General features: G+C 48.2%; 1 protein-coding gene and 1 long non-coding RNA gene across 4 annotated transcripts; one reads left to right on the top strand and one right to left on the bottom strand.

Annotated features, from left to right (window-relative positions):
* Positions 1–2,477: 2,477 nt before the first annotated feature.
* On the top strand, positions 2,478–7,878 carry LOC146193470 (uncharacterized). 3 transcript variants are annotated; one of them, XR_014706844.1, is made up of 5 exons: positions 2,478–2,677; positions 2,790–3,008; positions 3,099–3,261; positions 5,068–5,247; positions 7,741–7,877. XR_014706844.1 is itself a non-coding variant. In XM_084602780.1 (4 exons), the coding sequence occupies exons 1-3, from the start codon at positions 2,502–2,504 to the stop codon at positions 3,253–3,255; spliced, it is 552 nt and encodes a 183-aa protein (XP_084458906.1). In that variant the 5' UTR covers positions 2,478–2,501; the 3' UTR covers positions 3,256–3,261; positions 7,741–7,878. The 3 variants fall into 3 exon arrangements, 1 of the variants encoding a protein (XP_084458906.1); XR_014706843.1 differs by having other exon boundaries at positions 5,068–5,251; positions 7,741–7,875; XM_084602780.1 differs by lacking the exon at positions 5,068–5,247 and having other exon boundaries at positions 7,741–7,878.
* Positions 7,879–7,904: 26 nt separating this feature from the next.
* LOC146193469 (uncharacterized) lies at positions 7,905–9,994 on the bottom strand. The gene is made up of 3 exons (XR_014706845.1): positions 9,795–9,994; positions 9,035–9,109; positions 7,905–8,041 (listed from the first exon to the last, which is right to left on the bottom strand). It is a non-coding gene; the product is annotated as an uncharacterized LOC146193469 (long non-coding RNA).
* Between the last annotated feature and the right edge of the window lie 13,828 nt (positions 9,995–23,822).

Here is a 23,822-nt window from a genome sequence, read left to right as displayed (position 1 = left end):
TTAGAACACAAGTGAAGGAGAAAGACGTTGGAAGAACTCTCGTGCCGGACGCGCTGCAGTTGACCAGCTGAGCTCCCTGCCCTATCATCATGTTGTTCAGCGCTCCGACGCCTTACCCCCGTCGTAACAAAATATATGGTGGCTCAAACCACGTATGGCGTATGAATATCTTCTACAGGTGAACGTAAAGGGATGTCCGGGCCAGCGAAAAATTTATTTGGGACGAAATTAGCCCAAAAACACTGTCATATTGCGATACATGCACATTAAAAAAGCTGGGTCGGTCAGAGTTGCTTCTACTGTTTTTTTTAGCGCCGCCGCAGCCTGAATTGTGCAATGGTGGGCAGCCATCAAAGCTCGTTAGACAATATCGACCACTAGAACCCATGGTATATACATTCCTGGGATGCCACCAAAACCGATGGGGCAATATTGACCAATCTATGTCAAGATATATTCAATGTTGACAAGCCACCCATATTGGTAGAACATTATTGCCCAACCTATGCCATTAGGGTGCAATGCTGGTTAGCCATCACAGTTCATCGAACAATATTGAACAATATAATGCAACATGTATACATGTTAGCAGGCCACCATGACAGGTGGCCTGCTGGTCATATATTGGTCACTATTGACCAATATATGCCAAGATTTATTTATTGCTGACAAAACAACCATAATGGCCGGACAATATTAACCAATTTATGCCATTATATGTGCAATGCTGTCCAGCCATCAAAGCTCATTGGACAATATTAACAACAATGAACCAAGATATATAAAATGATTGTATGCCACCAAAGCTGGTGGGGCAATATTGACCAATGTATGCTAAGATATTGTGAGCAGTATTGTGTGTGATAGAAGGCCAGGTCGAGACGCCAAAGTCGTGACGGCAAGGCAAGGTATGCCGTGTCAGCGTTTTTAATCAGATAGTGAACCCAGGCGCGTGCTGGAGCCGGCGCCGCGGGACGATGACGATGGTATGTACAAATAAAAGAAGATCCGTGGAGGGCTCACAATATATTAAATGTCGACAAGACAACCTTAATAGCCGGACAATATTAACCACGCAATGCCATGATATGTGCAATGCTGGCTAGCCATTACAGTCCATCAAACAACATTGACCACTATAAGCCGACTTGTATACATTTTTGGCCGGCCACCACGACTGTCAGAACAATATTGACCAATGTATGCCGATATATATTTAATGTTTACAAAACAGCCATATTGGGAGAACGTTATTGCCCAACCTATGCCATGATATCTGCAATGCTGGCCAGCCATCAAGGCTCATTAGACTATATTGAACACTAGAAACCAAGATATTACAATGTTAGGAAGCCGCCAAAGTTGGTTGGACATTATTGACCACTGTATGCAAAGATATATTCAATGTTGAGAAGTCATTGTTATTGACCGGACAATATTTACCAGGTTATACCATGGTGTGGAAGATATTGGCAAACCATTGCACTGGTTGGCCAATAATGACCAAGTGTCCTCATTTTATATACAATATATACAATATGCATGGATATTATTGACCGCTGTTAGCCGGTTGGATGCCAATAACGCATATGGGTTAAGTTCACTGGGCCAATAATGGTTATGTTATAGCGTGGCTGCGCATTATTGGTAGCTCATTTGCACCATTAGGCCACTTGTGGGCCAGTAATTCCCACTATTGGGCCGATGGCATGTGCTGCCTGAGTAAGCGGACTCAAAGAATTGGCGATGCGCAAAACGCTCTTGACAAGTGGTCGTATATATGCGCACACTTGAGAGATCGCAACTGTTTTTTGCGGGCATGGGCGAACTCCCTTCTTTTATCCATTACTCGCTGGAAAGTGACTGGTGCGGAGCAAAGACAAAATCGCATTACCTTGAACTCAAAGAGGCTATCTGGTGTGATGACCGTCATCTTGTCGCGGTCTCTTTGTAGACCCCAATTTGTCAGTACTTGTTCTTCAAGTCCGTGGACGATGAATACTTAGTCGTATCTCTTACAAAAATGCATGTTGAGTGTCTATACAAATTCGGACCAGATGTGTGAACACACAGTTGAAATTCTATCGATAATCATCGACATCTATGAATGTGCCGCGTTGACCACATGTTGAGCTCTTTTGAAATAGTGGCCCATGTGTTTCTTAAAGGGCCCATGAAAAGCTTGAAGCCGTGCTTAAGAAAGGCGCACGAGCGGTCGGCGTGCCTTCGCTAGTCAGCAAAGCGCAAAAAAATTTTAGGCTAACATCTTTAATAGCGCAGATATTCCATATTAAAAATGACGCTCCTCCTCTCCCGTCACTGTAGCCCTCAACTCATACACGCCGATGCGCCGGCCAAAAAAAAAGAAAATGTCCGGGCCGACGCCCCGCCCATAATGCGTCACGAAGTGACGCCACCGACTCTCGGTTTGCTTACTTCCGGTAGTGCTCCGATTTTTTCCCCTTCGTGTTTGCGGAGCGGCGGTTCGCGTGTCGGTCGCCATGGATCGCATGGATCCCGAGCTCGAAGCGAGGCTGCGTGAAGCCGCTGCCGAGCTGGTCTTTGATCCATATGATTATACTCCGTTTCGTGATCCGCTAGACAGCGACGACAGCAGCACGCCATCGACTGGCCCTTCTGAACCACCCGCTGGCAACGGAGACGACGGCCTACTATGGTGCGTTCCGTGGCGCACGCGCCACTGCACATAAGTTATTACAACTTTCTTATTTCACGAAATGCCATTTCGTGTTTGCTTCGCGGCCTTTTCACATTTTACTTATGCGCAGGTGCCGCTGCGGCCGCTGCGAAAGCATGCCCACACCTGAAGAAGATGTGTGCTGCCGCAGCATGCCGGAGGTGCTGGTGGTGTGCCAGCAGGACGGCGGCTGCATTACGATCCACCCAGCGTTCCAAAGCGTGTGCCTAACGCCCGAAGTCCTTCGGGCTGTGCACATTGCACGAGAGGAGGAGGGAGCGAACATGGATGGAGACGGAGATGTAAACAAGTAGGTAGTGCGGAAGCGTCAGGTGACAGATTCGCGTTATTTTTTTTTGTGTGTGTATGATCCGTTTACTGTAAAGCGTGGTATTTTCAGGCAGCACCGCTTCATAGCCTACCGCTTGTTTACCAAGTGGATTTGGGGCAGGCTGGGCGAAGGCAACAGGGTGGTCCTGCCAGCCTGCGTCGTTTGCCGGGTTCGGCGTGAATTTCCGTCGGCGAGCTACATGGGATTCAGGCACCCTCCCCTTTAATCTCAGGTGATTGTCGCTTCACTGCATGCTGTATTCTAAACTTTATCACGTGTGCAGGCGCACTGCTTCGAGTGGTGCATGGAAGTGCGTTTATCTTTAAGGTGGAAAAATAGAGAATGCTATTTTATGAACGCCAAGTTATGCACTGCGTCAAGTGTCTGTTTTGTGGCACTGTTTAAGAACAGACATCTCATTCTTCTAAAGTGCCAGAACTTGTAGATATCTAAGCAAGAAAGGTGTAGAACTGTTAGTGAAAAATAAAGCTTGGGAAGAAAATTCAAATCCTAGTAAAAAAAAAATACACATCCAAAAACAATCCAGAATGGAGGACAATGCCGAGCATCGCCAAGTCTGCTTGAGCACATGCTTCTAAGCATCTACCGTAAACATTCATTTATTTGGAATGGAATTTTATAGAAAAAAAAATTAAAATCGAAACACAGAATGCTTATGCCGAGGCAGCACAAGCATTCTGTGTTTTGAGTGATACCGAGTGTGTGAGTGCTCAATACTGACACAATGAAATGAGTGCTTGAAGGTTTGTTTATTGATACTCCTAGCCGTGAATACATGACAAGAGATCGCAGAATACATCCATTCCAGCAGTGGAGTAATACAGGTGAAGCACAGATCAAACCACAACTCTTGTTCCTGCATTTGCTGATCTGAATTATTAATTTGAATTTATTTACAGTCTAATACGCTTGCAGAGTGTTACATTTCTTATCTCCAAGCTGCAGTAATAGCTGGTCCCTTTCAGGTGTGCTTGCCAAAGTGTAGGGGCAGCACTGCATATTTTCAAAACGTTGTGCAGGTTCAACCGTCCTTGAACCAAATTTCATGAGCGTTAGCCATTGGCCGCAGTCACAGCTGCTGCTGCCACTTCGATCTTGGCTCGCTTGCACTCTTGCTCAGCTTTTTGGCAATGGGCTAGTCTGGCTTCTCTTTGTTCAATGGTCTCGGCAGGCTGTCTGGCACGGTTGCAACCTCCGTCTATAGTGAGGTGGCGTATGTGCATGGTGTATTTCCGTAAGTTTCATGAAGGAGAAGGAGTAGATGAAACATTAAGACGGTGATCATTGTAGCGCACGAAAATGTCTTGCAATTAGAAATTGATGGAGGCGATGTTTACTGTACAGAGGAGAGTGTGTTGTAGTTTTACTACGAGGTGTGATAGGTTGTGGCAATAGCATAGTGCTCTCATGTCTAAGCTATAAAGATGACATTGTTTGCTGCACAGCGTGAGAGTTCAAAGTCAACATTGCATTCACTTTGAGGTTTGTGCACGGGAGAAGTAGAGCGAATGCTCTAAAAGCCTTATTTTAGCTGTCTCGGCTATCACCAGCTGTCATGCCTGGACATAATTCCCTATTTCTTGATTATCAGCTGTATCTAACTGTGCATTACATCGCTCTCCTTTCACAGCGAATATATGTACACAAATTCTGCCAGCTAAGGTAGCCACTGCTTCTCATTTTGTAGCCTGTACCGCAGGAATCACTTAGTTGGGCTGGGAGACCTTGTCATTGCCTGTTCTAATATTTATCCCTCTGGCATTTTATAGAGCGAGGAGCTTCTTTCATAATTCATTCATTTGGCACTGTTGATAAGGATGTTTTTAACTTGTTCTCTTGCAATTTCTGGGGCCTGAACTTTGTTGACAGCTTGGCTTGTTATCTTGCTTCCTTGAGATCTGTTAATATGTTTCTAGTTTTTACTGTCGCTTTTCTATCTGCATATCTCCTCTTCTGTGGCTTCTTTTCATGGTCGCTTTTTCCAGTGTTGGTGTTTACATTTTATTCATCTGGGCAGGATAGTCAAAGGAAAACGAAAGGCAGTATAGAACAGAGCACCAGATAGAAGGAGCAGAACTGAAGAATTTACAGCTTTGCAGAAAAAGACCACGATGAAATTTGCAAGGAGAGAAGAAGGGAGCACTTATCCAAGGGGAAGAGGTCATCTGCCTTGGGGCAGAGCATTCCGACCAGTTACGTGGGTGTGTGATGGTGGGCTGTCGGCTTTGACGGTTCCAAGCGGCCTCCGCTGGCTTCTGCTTTGGTTATGTGGGCTGAGGCATTCCCAGTCTACGGTACGAGCAATGCACTTTGCAACACACTCTCATGCTGTGCAGTAAGCATCCTTCTCTTCATCAAGTTCAAACTACAACATACTGTTCAGCTGTGCGGCAAACATTGTGATCTTCATGAAGTACCATCTGCACCACTCCTTCATTTAACCTGGGTAAATATGGCATACACGTACGCCATCTGGACGAGTGCGGCCGAGGTTTGCTAGCGTAGTGTCGGACCAATTTAAGCAGTGTAACATAATTCGCAGTGGTTTCACATTACTGCACCTAAGCAGAATTGAGTGCACTCGTGCCATTTCTTTTGGAGGGGTGGGGGGGGGGGAGCAGTTCTTTTCACTGCACTAGAGTATGCAGGTTGTGCCACAAATTTTTCTCAAAGTTGGAAAATCCCATGAATCCTTGCAGCTCATTGACCTATTTGTAATTTTTGTAATTTTTTAGCATATGTGATACCTTTCCTGCAGTTTTGGTCTGTTTTATATTGTCACAGACCCCGCCTTAACGATTAACAGAGGCGCGGGATCCACTTTACGGTTACCCGTCGTCCCTCTATGAGGTTTGAGAACACAGTTAAAAGTTAGGCCGGTCAACCAGTGAAGTGCGTGTGTTGGTGTGTGATCAAGGAATAAATTTATGCGTCACTTTTTTAACACACAATGGGAACATATATATGTAGTAGTCCAAATTACACTGCATAAAAAAATTAATAAAACACCAGGACATGATAGTAATAAAAAACGACTCCATAAATGACAAGAGAAAAAAACCGACAATGAACAAACGCTGCGATAAAGAAGACTATAAAATAACAAAGCAAGTATTCCAGAGATAGTAAGTAAGGGCGAGAGTTACACAAAAACACAGCGTAAAATACTAAGCCAGGTCAAGGTTTAAACAAAGCCAAAAAGAATATTCAATTAACCGACAGTCTGTAGCAAAACGGATTCTCACAGCCTTCTTATCTAATGAAGTATCATAATCGCAGAGTTGGCCGGTAGCGGCGGCCGTACAGGGAGTGGGGACGACAAGTTGGTCGTGGGCTGGGTGAAAAAAACAAGACACTTTCCTGGAGCAAGCAGCCACGAGAGTAAACGTTTTTGTATAGCAGGCCATCACATAGGCATAGGCAAAACTGGCTGTTCGAGGTTGGGTCTTGAGCAGCAGCTAAGAACGACTCCAGATGCTGATCGGTGTGTTCCTCGGTTCAAAAGGTATGAGTATTTGGAAATCTCTGAGATAAAGCAGTGACGTAATGATCAAAGTTGTCCGCGTCGCATTCCGTCGTGGCAGGTGGCAACCAGGAGAGGCAGTCTCCATCTGCGTGCCATCGGCCACTTTTGTATGAAATGCTGTAGTCGTATTCTTGCAAGCGAAGTGCCCAGCGGGCTAGGCGACTAGACGGATCACAGAGATTGAGTAGCCAGCATAGGGAATGGTGGTCGGTTACTACTATGAAAGGCTCTCCGTACAGGTAGCAGCAAAACCGCTGCACGGCGAAAACAACCGTGAGACATTTCTGCTCGGTGATGGTGTAGTTGTGCTCAGTCTTGCTTAGAGTCCGACTGGCGTAAGCAATCACATGTTCACAGTCGTCATAGCGCTAAACGAGGACAGCACTGAGGCCTATGCCACTTGCGTTCGTGTGCACTGAAGTTGGAGCAGAAGGGTTGAAATGCCGTAAGATAGGATGTGATGTTAGGAGGAACCTCAGTTGTCGGAAAGGATGAGTCGCATTACCTCACCGACTTGAACTTGTGCAGTGTGCAAAATGGCTCCATTCTGCACAGCTAGTACACTGCAAGTCATGTACTTTGCGCTGTAGCCTGACGAGTCACAGCGACCATCCCCTGCCAGGTCTGTTGTTGTCCTTACAAGCTCACTAGCAAGTTCTGCTTGCCTTTGCTGAAAAAGCTGCAAAGAAGGAGATGTTCAATTTAGAGTCTACAAACTTGCAGTCATGTGATTGCCTTAATGCATATTAGGATGAGGGGGGCAGGTTTCAAATGCTGCATTGCTTTTCACTTTTCTCACAGCACATTTACTAAAAAAAAAATATTGCAAAAATTATGCTTTCAGTACTAGAGCATGCAGCTGGTCTATTAAACATGTAGCCAAAGGCAACAGAGATGTGCAGTAGCAGGCGCATTGCACTGCAATGCCTCCGCTGTTGCATATATGCTGCATTTTATATGTTTTATATGTTGCATTGTAGCTTCAAGTTGTTGTCATGAAAGGATGCGACATCTAGTTATCGAGTTAATGACATATACTTTGACTTGAATGTTGTATGAGAGATATCCTTATTGTCAAACCCCATTTCTGGCAGGTAGCAAGTATGCCCGTTGGTAGTTGTAGTAGGTCCTCTCTGTGATGCCTTGCACCCCAATGGATTGCAGGAACCGAAGAACTGAAGCTATACCGCAGCCAGAGAACAAGATGCCTGCAGCCAGGAGGACATTTCTTGCTGCTTTTCCTTCAACCAGTGGTTGGCTTTTTCAGAGGAAAGAATGCTGCAGTGAGCATGTCCCCTTCACAGTCACAAGGCTTCCCGCTATGCTAAAGTAAAGGGTTCTTGTTTGCCCGCACATTGTTCAGGTCTCAAGAAGCTGCCGCAGGCAACCCTCGAACACAAGGAATTTTCGCTCTTTGTAGAGGGGTTCCTCAATCGCTGACTGGGCCGTTTCATCCTGATGGTCGCTGAAAAAGAAGTGCAGTGATGTCAGCGATTGGTGCCGTGTGATTGTTAATATTATGAACTAATACGTAGCAGCCGTGGATGTACATCTCGGAATGTCTTGGCTGTAAAATGTGCTAAATAAAGCTGCTGTCAAAGTTTATAGTAGGTATGCATTTTTTTTTTCATTCTATCAACAGGGAACAGAAAAATGCCATGGCAAATTAGGTACACTTTAGGGCTACGCAACTTATATTTTTTTCACAACAGAATCAAATATCCTTGTGCATCTTAGTGACTTGTTCAAATATTTGTGCAAAATTAAACTTCAAAGTGCATGTGATGGCTCCGTAGTAGCTCTAAAGACAGCACTAATGTACACTAGGCAGACACAGCATGACCATATTATGTAAGGAAAAATTGCCCTTTTGCTACCTGACGCAACTGTGAATAACCTAACACCACGTCCGAGATTAGTGGTGTGCAAGGTATGTATGAGGCATGGTCTCTATAGACTCATCAAGACAATATTTGTTGACCCATTGTGAGTATTACCACATCCTTAATCATGTCAAGCCATGCATGAGAGTTATGAACGCTATCATTCGAATGGACTGTGTCACAGGGAGGGTATATTTGCAGGTTTGAATGAGTGAATATGTGACACATAGGTGACGTATTTCGTCAAGTTTTCTTTTTTTTTTGCCTAATGAACAGTGCTTAAATGACAAATTTTCTTGCCTGCCATAGCCAGCAAATGCACAAAAGTGGATGAAAGAAGTTCTAACGAGCGGCCAGTGATAGCAGCCTGCCACCGACTTCTCTGGTGGCAGGCTTCTCTGTTTAAACCTTGGTGCTGACTAGAGATTTAAATCCAACAGACACCTGTGTGCCTGAAAAAATTTCATATATTTAAAATTATTCGCAAGCACCCCATCTACGTTTAATGTAATCAATCATATAGCTCTTTAATACATTTTCACAACACTACAACATCTTTATCAATAATGACTTACCAACAGAATGGCACTCCCACATTGTGTTGCCACAGTATGCGTGCGAGTAGTTGAAGGCCCCGCTGGTGATTCTTCCTGCAGACAGATATTCATAATTATAATGATGGTTGCAGATTTGAAATTTTTCATGCTTTCATTTTCAGGTGCTGTATAGAGAACTGCCCGTAACAAAATGCAAACATTGTCAACTTGCTACACATACACAAATATTCTGAAAGTGGAGAACTGATATGACTAAAAAATTTGCACAGACAAGCTGTAGTTTGTGGAGTTTCAAGAGCCCTGAAAAATTTGGAGGCATGTTAGCAGCACAAACAAAAGACACAGTGCAGGACAGTCGACTAATACACTGTTCCATGAACCAATCCAGCAGCTCATTATTTTTGAACGTCGGGTCTCCCATGTTAATCCAGTTAATATATGTGCTCCGAGTTTCTTTTTTTGGTGTGCCAGTGCACACCAAAGCCTTGCATCATCCACTAAACAAAATTAACTATTTGAACTCCAAAATAATCTCATCTATACAGGAAGAGCTACATTTTAATTGCTTCCAGAAGGTGCCTCAAGCGATGATCGAGCTTGTGCATGGAAGCAGACATAACATTTGCACTAATTTGCATAGCTTACTTACTCGGGCAATAGAGCCATCATATGCAATATAATACAAAGCTGTTCAGTACAGTTGAAAATTAAGTGTGTACATATGTCAAAACACTTGCATCATCCACTGGACAAAATGAACTATCCAAAATATTCTCACCTCTACAGGAAGAGCTGTGGTATTTGGATCACCTCCGGTAGGTGCCTGAAGCAATGGTTGAACACGTAACTAACTGCATGAAAGCATAATGACATAGCAACAGTTGTGCTAGTTTATATAGCTTCTAGCAATAGAGCCATCATATATGCGTGCAACATATTCCAAAGTTATATATGTGGCCTAAATATTCATAAATATAAATATAAAAGTATATATACATTGTTATTAATACCATGATAACAGTACTAACCTGTCCAAAGGAAACCTATGTAGTGCTGAGGTCTTTCGGGCTTCCTGGCGATGATGGTTTGCCATGCTAGGAAAAGAAAGGAAATTTGTGCGTAACCAACATTGTGTTAATGGCAGTTTTATTATTCTGCACATGAATGAGAATGAAAGGAGACAAAAGTCTGCAAGTGCAAGGTCATAGGGGATACCTTCTTTTTTTTGTATCTATATACCACACGTTATTTTTCCTTCCACTTGGTATTTAATCATCTTTCTGCCTAAAATCGTTACAGGACTAATTCTGATCAATATCACCACAAAAGTATTAAAAAAAAACCTACATTTACCTTGGACTCGACTGTTGGCTCCTTTCATTAATTGTATCATAACGAGCCAATTTCCCCTTCAATTTCCGCTTCATGAATGAGAAAGACATGCATATACAGGTGTTAAAAGGCAAAGATCAAGAGCAGACTAAACGCACTGTAAAATAAGCATATCTTTAGGTGGATGGGGGGTGGGGGAGGGGGGGATGCGGTTGATCTGTATTATTAGTGTGCTGGTACTTTTTTATTACAAGTCAGGCTTGGTTTATGGGGTTCAACGCCCCAAATTCGACTCAGACGAGGCGCCGCACAGCACTGAGTGACATCGCACAGCACATGTACAGGTGCGGACGTAAGTAAACGGAGCAGCTAGGCTTTTTCAGTCAAATTGCCTTCCTCACTGGAGATCAGGAAATATTTGTCCGTGAAAGGGCACTTGCGTCTACTACCGGTCCACGCATCCCACGACTACCAGTTTCAAATATGCACCGAGTGAAAAATGAAGAAAAATCGTGCTCCGTTTACTTTTGTCCGCGGGCACCTTGCTTGCGCTTCCGTCGAAAAGCGGCCGCTGTGCCTTGGGCACAGCAGTCGACCACCCTAACCCACTGCACCACCCAGGCAAATTATACTGCGATTGTTGTGATCGCGTACACGTTAGTGTATGTTAATTCATGGTTCCATGTGCGCAGGTCGCCTTATCTTTTTTTTTTCCCTTATCCGCGCGCCGCAGGGCGAGAGCTCCCTTTCATACATTTTCAGCGCCTTAACTTGTAGTGGTCCTCTCGCAAGAGCGATTTGCGCGCAAGGAATCTGCGCCTGCAAAACTTGCGCTAGGCTTCATGCACTTCCATGCGAGACTCCGAGCCATGCTACGCGTGTTTCCACAATATCTCGCAACACAGAAAACTTACCATTCCAGGGAGAAACTGCGTCGGCAAAGCGTCGGACTTGAGGCGTTGACGTCTCATGTTGAGGCCAGTTTGCTGCGCCAAACTGGGATTATACTGGTATGCGTCACGGGAAAAGTGGCGGCCACAAACTCTGAGCTCCTGGCGCTTGTCCGACGATGACAGCCCGACGCGTTGGAGCCAGCTTTCCCGCGTGACACCTTGCTTTGTAGGGACACGATGTCGCATTATAACATCTTTCCTGTCCTCGGCTTTACAGCCAACTACACAGCAATGGTGGTCCATTGCAGACCAGAAAAAAAGCAGCAGCAGTTGAGATCGCGAGATTTCAAGACTGACAACCGGGCAACACGTGCTTTTGCGAGCAGACGGATCTCTCTCGGCCGGAAGTGTTCCGCTTCTATCAAGATGCGCGCAGAATTCTTACCTTTCTTTAATGTACAATAATAACTAACGAATAAAATACTTCTTTCAGGAAGAATAGTGCTAATTTTAAAATCTATAATTGCAAAAATTACACGTGACGTCATATGGCCATGGCCAATGATAACGCTAACCCCAATGACGTCGCATGGGCTGGGCGGCTGAAAACGCACGGTGGTGTGACCGCCCAAATCGGCTGTGAGCGGCAATTTTCCAAAATTATTTGTAAATTACAGCTAACACGCAGAGCTTTTTGAATGTGATCTCGATGCTCACTAAGACCACCTCTAAACACATGTAGCATCAAAATACGGCCTTAAATGGCGTTTCAGGGGCCCTTTAAGAGCGCTTTTCGAATTCGCACCACTGAAATTCTGTTGATTTGAGGCTCAATTGCTTCAGAAACTCTGCAAGTGACACTTTTTGATTTTCTGCACCTTTCCACTCCTGAACAACAGAAAATAGTACACGAACATCAGTTTGCCAGGAGCAGACACGAGGTTGTTTTCATCAGGTTTTCAGGTGTGAGGTCTAATCTGTACTTAAATTTGGTCGTCTGTAATTTGGCAAAGAATTGCTTATAAAATTAACTAGCCTAATCAACCACGCACAGTAGTTTTTATTATCTAACCAATTACGCCAAATAAAGGCGTCGTAAGATTGCGGAGCTGGCGGGTTTAAATTGTGCCGATGTAATGATGTTAGTGAGCATGAGGTGAGGTAATGTGTAACAGTGCCTTCTGATGCACCGCAGGGGCAGTTTGATGATGGTGAAAGGCCGAAACGATGCAAATAATGAGGGAATCGGCCATGACCGGTGACAAGATGGATGATTGACTTCACAGGAGGGAACGAGATGGGTACTTTTGTTGCATCTGGAACAAAATCAAAGATTCCCGTGCCTTCGTTGTTATTTCGCCACCATGTGGCCCATCTCGCGACAACAACCCGACGGAAATCAGCACGGACCACAAATTTAGATGCTAATGCCAATCTGGTCCGGCTCGACATATGTGCTCGAGACGCGACTATGTCTGCGAGCTCATTGCCCAAGACACCTGCGTGTGCAGGCACGTGAAATAATTTAATCGGCCTTCGTATGATTATGGATTTAAGCAATTGCTTGATATCAAAGATTTTGGAATTAACTGTTTTAGTTGCGGCTAGGGCAGAAAGAGTCGACAAAGAGTCTGTGTAGATGTACACAGCCGTCGACCCTTGCAATCCCTGTATATAGCGGAGACATTCCTCAAACGCTATCTGCTCTACGGCGTATGCACCAGTTGCTCCTTCTACTCTGAAGCGGCCGACTGATGTTATGCGGCCTGCTGGTGACATGACGACGTAGGCCGCACCGGCAGAGACGGAGGTATATGCACCGTCCGTGTAAACATGGTAGACGGGTGACAGCGCCATTGCCTCCGCGCCATCCCTGTCCAGACGAACGTGCGCAAATGAAAATACCTCCGCCGGGTGTATGAGCGTATCGTCAAACGGTTTCGCCACTTCCGATGCGCGGTATGTTTTCTGACCAAAAGTGACATCCAATCGCTGCGTGAAGAGCACGAACTCTGCGTTGAACCGTTCAAGGTCCAGCGCGAGTGGCGGCGCATGCAGCAAAATTTGTAATGCCCTTGTGCTCGTGGTGGAATACGCTCCCGTCAACGCTAGTAACGGGGCGCGCTGCACTGAAAGCAGCTGAGCACGCAGTGCTGAATGGGCTGTCTCCGTCCACCAAACGGGTGAGGCATATGCGAGAGACGGAAGGACGACCTGATTGTATAAGGCTCTGCGCTGCGACGGTGCCGGTGTGCCGCTGAGCCGCATGAAGGTGCTGAGGCGCGCGGCAAGCATCTCGGCTTTCTCCTTGAGCAGGTCGCCATGGGGTATGAAAGATAGAGTGCGGTCGAAAACGACACCGAGGATTCTGACGGAGGGCCTGAACTGAAGGCGCACTCCGCCGAGCCGCACGGTGGGTAGTGTGGAGGTCCGAAGCGATTCTGACGTGCAAATCGATCGTCCGATCCGGGTATAGGGGCGAAAGACCAATCGAACCATCTAGTAGCTGGTTCCCTCCGAAGTTTCCCTCAGGATAGCTGGCGCTCGATGGGAGAGCAGTCACACCTGGTAAAGCGAATGATTAGAGGCATTGGGGTCGAAACGTCCTCAACCTATTCTCAAACATTCAATGGGTGTAGGGAGGCCTTCTGGGTTGAGGCCTCCCGCTGCGATGAGAGTGCCAAGCGGGCCACTTTTGGTAAGCAGAACTGGCGCTGTGGAATGAACCGGGCGCCTTACCCCGGCGTTTGGTTCATCCCACAGCGCCAGTTCTGCTTACCAAAAGTGGCCCACTTGGCACTCTCATCGCAGCGGGAGGCCTCAACCCAGAAGGCCTCCCGTACACCCATTGAAAGTTTGAGAATAGGTTGAGGACGTTTCGACCCCAATGCCTCTAATCATTCGCTTTACCAGGTGTGACTGCTCTCCCATCGAGCGCCAGCTATCCTGAGGGAAACTTCGGAGGGAACCAGCTACTAGATGGTTCGATTGGTCTTTCGCAGATCACAAACATTACTGCCCCGAAAACGTTAAGCAAAATTACCAACTATAGGCACTGAAATTAGTGGAAACAAAAATATACTGCGAAATGGTGGAGCTGCACAGATTCAGATAATCCACAATGTGCGACAGAGGCGTGTTATGATCTCGATAATGTGTCCGTCTAAGCGCGAGTACCGTATCGAAAGAGTGCAGCACTGTGGCAAACAACCCGTAAAAAACGGTCACCGTTTGAAAGATAGAAAATGTCGCCACCCCAACTTACGTTCCATCGGCCCCAGTGTCCGCGTTAGAGACAAGCCTCGTTCTCTCCCCCCCTTTCTTTTTTTTCGATGAGGCTGGCTTGCTTGATAGAAATATGTACACGCGCGCTGCAAATTGTAGGACACAATGTACAAGACTGGCCCAAATGCGAAAAGGAAAAGCAAAACACTCACCAAAGTGCAGACGCTCAGCCCGCGCCGGCTTTCCGCCTTGACTCCAAAACGCCCGCGACTGTAGAACTTATTAAACACGTCCTCCTCGAGCAGAAGCTGCCGCCCATGAGCGGAGTACTCCGAAGAGTTAAAATGCGTACGTGTCTCACTTCAGTTCGCGCTCCAATTTGAACTAAACGATTTTCGTGATAATCACCAGCGAATAACCTACATGCGGTGCTTCGCTCGAAGTGCAAGATGTGACCACGGTGGCGGGAAAACGCCAACTGAACTGGCCCACCGCCGCACTCAGCGTACCCATGCCAGCGTCCAAAGAACACGGTCTTCGTTTCGCCTTCGTCGAAAGGAGTTCACCTCGAGCGCGCACCGAGGGCTAACGTGTTTTCCGTCGGCTCCGGTGCCTCTCGCCGCGAACTGCGACCCGCCGACTCAAAAGGGGCTGAAATTTGCCAAAAAGTGTCTGGCCCAGGCCGCGCTGCCGCGGCTGCCTCCTCCGCCCGGTGGCTGACGCCGTCTCCGAGCCGAGAAGCCCTTCCGGAGAATATGGCCACTCTGCAAGTTCAGCGAGGCTACGATCCCGAGACTATGGCCTGGTCCACGGCCCCAACCGAAGAGCTTCCGCTGGGATCAGCTCTCCGGCATGAAAATCTGTTCAAGCTCGTGGAACACCGCTCGCAGCGACGAGCCAAGATAGCGTCCTCCGCTGCGTCAGCGGAGTCAGCGTTCTCAAATCAGCAAAATGGCGTCCAGCGCGCGGAGGCGTCCCAAGGCGGTTCAGCTCATAAGCCGACACCGAAGTGGAAACCCAGACCACTTCCAAGATTCCATCCGGATGACTATCAAGTCGTCCTCAAACCCAGCACACCAGTGGCCCTCCGGCATTTGCATCAATGCGGTCAGTTGGGAGAAGCTTTCAAGGCCCTACTGGGTGCGTCAGCAGCAGCTACTCTCACTCTGCTTCCTTCATGGGAGCAAAATCTCGTTGTCACGGGCACCCCGGTTGCCGACGTGGCAGATCGCCTCATTGGCGAATTTCAACTTGCCTCTCCGAAAGGCTCCATTTCCATGCGGGGCCATCTTAAGCAAACCGACAATGTTTCTAAAGGTGTCATCACCGTATCGAGCTGCGAGACCACTGCGTCCCTGCAATAAAAAATTCAATGGTGAACCGGAGAGATCGTCGACATCTGAAAATACGGCACCTCCAACGCGGCCCAGCTCACCTTTGCCGGGAAGACTGTGCCTCGGTATGTGCATTACAATTCAGAAATTGCCCTGGTCCGGGCATACAATTCCGGCATGTGTGAAGTGCGGCACAGTTCGACACCGAGCGGACACATGCCCCAACCCGAATGGTGAAAACTGCGGCCTGTGTGGCCAAAAAGTGCCGGCAGTGGAGGGGGTGCGGGCTCCTCACAACTGTCAGCCTAAATGTGCAACATGTGGGTTCGGGCACCCAACAAACTCTCCAGAGTGCGCGGGGAAATTCCGCTCGCCCTCTACGGCCAAGCTCTCGGGGCCTCCAGCAACACGGCATTCTGACGGGAAGCCAAAACACTCCGGCGCCACGACCAAAGATATCGCAAAACGTCAGACCAACGTCACAGCGAAAAAGCAGCAAGAGTCCCCTGCCGGAGGTGGCGCCAAGGGGCAGACGCCTCCGCCACCACCGAATGGGGGAAAAGGCCACAAAGCCCATACTAACAAGACGGATGGCACAGCTGACGCTTGGGCCCATGCCGTGCAAAATGGCAAACAGGTGCGTGGCATAAGTGGGGTTGCCTCCTCTCCTCCCCCTCCCTCCCATTCTCACGTTGATATCGAGCTCCAAAAACAGATGGCAGCCATCCGGGCGCAAAATGAGGTGCTGCTTACCAAAATTCAAGCTTTAGAAAGCAGATTGGCTTCTAATCCTCCCAGCCCTCCTAGCCCGGAGAACATAGAGAGCGAGCCGGTGGCATCATCACCAGCCTTCGCGGCGGTCCTCGCTGAGATGGAGGCCCGCCTGACTATGAAACTGACCCCAATGATCAGTTCAGCAATGGAGCAGGTCCTGACCATGGTCATGGAGACTGTTCCGGCTATGATTTCAAAATATGCCGGTGAAAATGCCCGCCTTCTCCGACGATCGGGACCCCTTCGGGTTGTGTCCTCTCGACTTCCCAAAACAAGCCGTCGAGTCATTGACTCGGACACCGAGGAAGCTGCCCCTCACCCTGAGAAAAAGATCCATGCCCAGCCTTTGGGTGCTGGCTCTGAGGTAGTTGCTCCCTCCAAATTTATATTTAATCCTAATGATGGCGGGGCCCCCTAAAAGTAGGCGCTTTTCACCTTCAAACTCGGCTTCCCCATTTACAATAACACAGTGGAACTGTGGAGGTTTCCGTGCTCGCTGTAAGCGGGCCAACTTCCGTCTTTACCTCGCAACTTTTGAACGCTTACCAGCCGTGGTAGCCCTCCAAGAGCCAGGGATGAGCGCCGCACCCACAAGCTATGCGACATTCCAACAAGACCCCTCGACTTCTCTTTGTGTCCACAAAAGTATACAGCTAATCTTGTCGACCTCGACCTCCAAACTGTGTATTCCTACGTGATGGTGACTCCTCCCTCTCCGTAAGCAGTACCCCCCACTTCACATTCTCAATGTATACTGTCCTCCTAAACTGCAACACATTTCTTTTGCAGACCCCTTCAACCGAGCGCTGAGAGTCGCGGTCGAGACCCCCTCCTGATTGTAGGCGACTTTAACGCCCCCAGTCGGCTTTGGGGCTACCCCCGTGAAGAAAAGCGAGGGCGCAGGTTGGCGGAGCTTGCGTCCACGCTTTGCCTCACTCTTCACACTGACCCCGTCCACCGAACCCGACTTGGTAACTCCGTGACAAGGGACACTTGTCCGGACTTGACCTTTACTTATAACATCCAACATGCAGACTGGGTCAACACAGAGGAAACCCTCGGCAGCGACCACTGCATTATCAATACCACAATCAGAACTCGTCCACTCTCTAAACCCACGACACAAGCCCGTCTCCCAGATTGGACGAAATTCAGGCAAAATTTCGACAACACAACATCCATTACAGAGCAAGAGTACACCTCATGGTCCCAGCATTTGGTTCCACACCTTCGCTCCACCGAAACTCAGATTCAGCTTTCAGAGGTGGTATCGGATGTGGACAACCACCTACTCTACCTCTGGGAAGCTCGGCACTGCCTCGTCCGCCGATGGCGCCGGCAGAAACATAACAGAAACCTTAAAGCTCGAATTGCCGAGCTCACCCAGCGAGCGGCTGAGTACGCGGCCCAGCTCGCCGACTCTAACTAGGTGGATAGGTGCAACACGGCAGCGCGGCAAATGTCCAGCCGAAAGACATGGCGCCTCTTTCGCGCCCTCAATGATCCAACTCAGACCCGTAGAGAAACACAAAAACATCTTCAGCGTGTAATCCACACCTTCTCTGGTAATACTACACAACTCGCGCACAAACTCAGGGACCGATATTTGTGCAACATACAGGACACCCGTAGGCCGGAGTACTCTTATGCAGGCTCTGAGAATGCTGAGCTTCATCAGCCGTTTAAGCTCCACGACTTACGGGCAGCCCTGGGCAAAATGAAACGGGGTACTGAGCCTGGCTGGGACACAATCACTGTTAAATTACTAGCTAACCTTCCCGACTCAGCTTATACAACTTTATTGGACTACATCAATGCAATATGGCAAGGAGATATGCCACTCCCCATTGATTGTAATACCGCTGTGGTCACATTCATACCAAAGGCCGGCAAAGCAATAAACACGGACAACCTTCGCCCCATCTCTCTTACCTCTTGTGTGGGCAAACCTATGGAGACGATGGTGCGGGACCGGTTGTCTGAGTACCTTGAGACTCAACATGTCTTCGCGTACACCATGTACGAATTTCGCCCACACAGAGCCGCACAGGATGTCTTGCTTCAACTACATCGGGAAGTCCTCGGCCCCCTCGAGTGCCCTCATAACGACAGAGTCGTACTCGCCCTGGATCTTAAGAGGGCTTTCGACAACGTAACGCATGATATTATTCTCACTCATTTAAGTCAAACCAACTGTGGCCATCGTGCCTTCGAATATATCCGCCAATTCCTCACAGACCGCCACTCTTACATCCGCATTCAGGATAACGAACACGGCCCCTTCCCCCTAGGTACCACGGGAACGCCGCAAGACGCAGTGCTCTCTCTCCTGCTATTCAATTTGCCCATTATGCGCCTGCCGGCCCTAGCTGGGTGCTGTCGAGGGCATGTAGCATGCTCTGTACGCCGACGACATCACCCTGTAGGCCACACAGGGCTCGCTTGGAGACATTGAGGCCAGCCTGCAGCAGGCGGCGACTATAGTAGACCGCTATGCTAGCTGTTGCGGCCTTCAATGCTCCCCACAGAAATCGGAATTTGTGCACATCCGCCCCTCTGCCTAATGCACTACTAAAATTCAACTTACTCTTCAATCAGGTCCAATTCCAGCAACAAAAGAAGTCAGAGTACTGGGACTCTTCATTCACCAACACCGCAAGCAAGACACCACATTGGCTAAACTCCGCAAGGTGGGGGACCAGGTGGGCCGCATGGTCCGCCGGGTTTCCAATAAACGCGGGGGGTTACGAAGCAAGGATGCCTTGCGGCTGGCAAACGCCTTCGTAACCAGTCGAATCCTGTATTCGACTCCATATCCCCACCTGCGGAAGCAAGACGAGGATGCCCTCGAGGTAATTCTCCGCAAAATCATTAAGCGCGCCCTCGATATTCCGGTGAATACCTCAGACCAGCGCCTCATGGCGCTGGGAATGGTGAACACCTTCAGGGAATTCAGGGAAGCGCATCTCAGAAATCAATATACGCGTTTGTCGCAGACGCAGTCGGGTCGCCGCCTTCTTGCCCGGCTCCACATCAAACACACGACACTTATGGAAGAACGGGTACGCATTCCAGCGCCGTGGAGATGCGCCCTCCTCGTACGCCCTCTTCCCGCCAAAATGGCACGCGAAGACCATGATGGCAGACGCCTGGCGCGGGCGGAAGCCCTGGCACGCCATTATGGTTCTAAACCCGGCGTTTTTTATGTGGACGCCTCTGGCCCGCACCATGGGGGGGTGGTACACGGCCGCTGTCGTCCACGAGGCGAAAACAGTCAACGGTCTTAGCTTCAGGGCCCGCAACATAACTCACGCGAAGGAGGTCGCCATAGCATTGGCTGCTTCCCACTCTGACTCGAAATATATAATTTCCGACTCGCGAGGGGCCTGTCGGAATGTCGAACAGGGCTGGACCTCTTATCTAGCCTACCGAATACTTCAACATAGCTCCTACATTGGGGACCCCGCTACCCGATATATTATTTGGGCTCCTGCTCATCAGGGGCTGGCTGGAAACGAGGCTGCCGACGCCGCCACCCCCGCGCTCTCTTTCCGGGAAGTTTCCTCCTCCTCCCCCTCCGACCAGGACGCTGATCCTAATCCGGCTTATACATTCAAAGATGTCGTAAATTACTACCAATCTAGCCACAGTCTTTACCCCCGCACATGTAAAGGCCTTTCAAAGGCGGATGAGCGGCTCTTACTCCGCCTTTACACCAACACACTGCTGTGCCCGGCAGCTCTAAAACACTTCGACCCTGCTTTCTCTGGCAGCTGCCCGCAGTGTGGGGTGGTGTCTTCGGACATCTACCACATGGTGTGGGCCTGTCCCTCAAAGCCGGCTATCCCCCCTCACCCCAACTCAACCCGGGAGGACTGGGAGGCGACCCTGCTCGGCTGCTCCGACCTGAAGGCCCAACGGGCCTTAGTCGGGCGAGCCCGAACGGCGGCAGACGCCACTGGGGTCCGGACCTCCACCTAGTGTTTCTGAGGGTTGGCCCCTCCAGGGTCAGCTCATGCATAACCTCCTGTATTTGTATCCTATATAAATGTTTTCCACCACCACCAAAGAACACGGGGCGAAGAAAAACGGCTTCGGTGAAAAGGGGAAGCCGCCGCCGCCAACACCGCGCGAGTCCGGCTATGCTGAAGCCAAGGTCGAAGAGACACCACAGAGAAGGCAGAGCCGCGAAAAACCAGAGGGCAGCACGCCCTCCCCCCCCCCCTTTTTCCCCGAGACGACAGGAAGCGGCCCTCGACCCTTCCCGACATGCTGGCGCCGCGGGGCACGGGGGGTGAGGGGTAGGGACAGGAGCAAGGTGGCGGCCGAACGCGTGTGTTTGAAAAGAAGAGTCGCCGAAAGAAGACGCGTGCAATCCTGTTTTTTTTTTTCATACGCGAATGTTTTTGCTATTCTTGTTAATTCTATAGTATCCGTGGGATCAATCGGTGAGTATTAGAACCGCCCTATATTTAAAGTGACTTCATTTTAGCGTGGCGTCCACTTCAAGAAAGGAAAGAAAAAAATAACAGTAAAACTTTCTAAAGACACACAGAGTGGTGGCGGATTCCAACACAGAGATTTTCTGCCCCTGCAGAAAAGCTTTAATGAGCCTGCTATAACGATTTTTTTATTTAATATTTTCTTCTTCTTCTAACAAAGTAGAAATTTATTGTCTTCACCTTGCGTAGGTGGAGACAACAAATTTCGACTTTGTTCTCAAAATTTCTGAGCCTATGCAATACTATTGCATAGTGATACTCTCATACTTGACAGATGGGGTTTAATAAGAGAGTTTCATATATGTAACACCAACCATGCCTCTGGATTATACTTAAAGTGGTCTACGCTTGGTGTCCGACAGCAAAAGCACGTGTGGGTATTCACAGTAACTCTCGGCAAACCCTTGACAGCATGATGTCCGCGTTAACTGGTCGGCTTGAAAGGACCTATACTCCGTTTGATACATCAAGTGCAACGCTACCAAAGCTACAGCTCTTGTTTGCGCTCTCCGCATCCAAGATAAAGAATATTGCCTGCTCTTGACGAGAGAAAATAATAGTTGCTTTGTCTGCAAGCTTAATACATTTTACATTTGCCATCAACTTTATAAAAAGCACCTTTTTTAGGGAGAAAAGGTCGGATTTGGCTAATTTGTATGTTTTTTTTATGTCGTTTTGTTCTTGCCGCGTTTTTCTGCCCCGCAACCTTGCCAGCTGTGCCACCAGATGGCGCTGGCTGTGCCCTCCGCGCTGCGCATCTCTTTTTGAGAAAATGGTTCTTTGGTGCGCATTTTTCTATAAGATCCGCTCTTTGAAGATGTCTAAGCATGCGAAGCATGTTATTGCAAACGTGTATGCTCGGAATAGAGCCCGTTTCGGCAGGAACCACTCGCCCACAGAACGAGCGCGTAGTGATACGCCTCCTGTTTTTTTTTCTTGGGGACTACTTGCGTAGCTTTCACTGCGTTGCACCTGATGTATGAGACGGAGTATAGGAGAAGCACGGTGAAGGTCAGGCAAAGGCGACTAGAACGCTAGCGGTTACAATGCTCGAGCAGGGATCTTCTGGTTGGCTCTCTGGTCGTGCAAAGCAACCTGGCAAAGCAAGTTATAGGACCGAGCTCTGTCAGTGTTTGTTTTCTGTTCTATCTGATGCGTGTTTTATTATTTCGACTGGCACAAAATTACAACTTTTGAAGCATGACGGCACGTCTCTTTGCCATAGTTGGTTCTCTTCAACTAACTTATTGTGCCCAAATCGACCGGCTTCTACAACTAGTCATTATTAGGCAACGACAAGAGGTGGTTGGTTGGTTTCTAGAGCACACAAGGTCGTTAATTTCAAATGTGTGGTCTTTATAGATGTCACCCGTGCTACACGCAATGTACAAAAACAAGTAGCTACACCTTCTTGGGGTGCCGGGGAGTAAGAGCCAATTACGTGCAGGGGTTGGTTAGCATTATTCAGAACAGTCCGCCTAGCAGACGCAGTTCATTCACGTAGCAAGGATTGTGGCCATGATGTTGTGTCCTTAGACAATGGCGCATACCCAAAATGGGGATTGACCACATATATATCCCGCCGAAATACAGTGTTATGCTGCCTGATAAAAGACTACAATATATGAATATACCTACACAATAAGATAGATCAGTGGCCATGCCCTGACTATCCTTTCTCCTCTCCTTTGTCTTCCGGCGCAGCGTTGCCAAGTTGTATTTGCGTTTTTTCAATGATAGCGTCCCACAACTTCTTTCTCCTCACTGGTTGTCTCTCAGCCAGTTAAACGGTGGTTGTCTCTAAAATGCGTCTCTGAACGCACCCTAAAGGTAACACACTCATCGAAGGCAGGAAGTCATTACGGTGCAGGTAATTGTATCGTGTAACCGTTGACATACCCATACCGTCATCTTATGGCTCTGTTCATCGCTGGTTTCGTGCCTATTAAGGATCAAAAACATTACATAATGCACCCTAAGGTGGACCACACCCCAGGAAATAAGTAACTTATTTAACATCGTGAATTAAGAAACCTATTTTTGAAAATTTGACTTAGGGGAGTAGAACATATGCTTCATTGCTGAGATAAGTAGTGTTAATCCATTGTTCCACAGAAACGACGGAAACAGCGGCCTTTATATGCACTCTTGTTCATTTTCGCAATATTTCCGCTATTTGTCGCCAGGTAACGCTGTTCACGGGACCCTACCGTTGAGAGAACAGAATCACGCGTCGCCGAGCAGTGAATCTCACGTGATGCATTTAAAGAAGTGGCTGCGTGCACAACTCCGGCATATTTAACACGAATTCTACCAACATATATTGGACTGACGTCAGCACCAGAAGGCGTTAGCCACTGGTTTGAAGTCTGTTCTCCCGTTATGTTCGCGGTAGCTTAGGGTGGCTGCTATGCAGGTAAATTCGGTTGCTTTCTTTTTCCCTGTACCCAGTTCCACGCCCGAGAAGGGGGCGCTTTTCAATATTTATCTCGTGTATGCGACGCCACCAACTACGGCCGCAGGCAATGCGCTGCAATTTTATTATTGCGAAATATCCATTTCCTGATATCGCTACCTACATGGCGATCGCGACAGTCAAACATCAGTCCAGTCACAACGGCACACCAGTCATCGGCAGCCGCCACATTGTCTCAACTGAGCACATTGCCTCGCACATCGCTGCTAACACTTCGCGACGCAAACGACAGTCCGAGACACGCTGTCGATCACTCGTGTTAGGCTTGCG

This window comes from Amblyomma maculatum, chromosome 4, assembly GCF_055883805.1.
Source record: "Amblyomma maculatum isolate TAMU_Amacu chromosome 4, ASM5588380v1, whole genome shotgun sequence".
Classification (NCBI taxonomy): domain Eukaryota; kingdom Metazoa; phylum Arthropoda; class Arachnida; order Ixodida; family Ixodidae; genus Amblyomma; species Amblyomma maculatum.
Note: the sequence above shows the minus strand (reverse complement) of the source record. Positions and strands in the feature narration are given on the sequence as shown.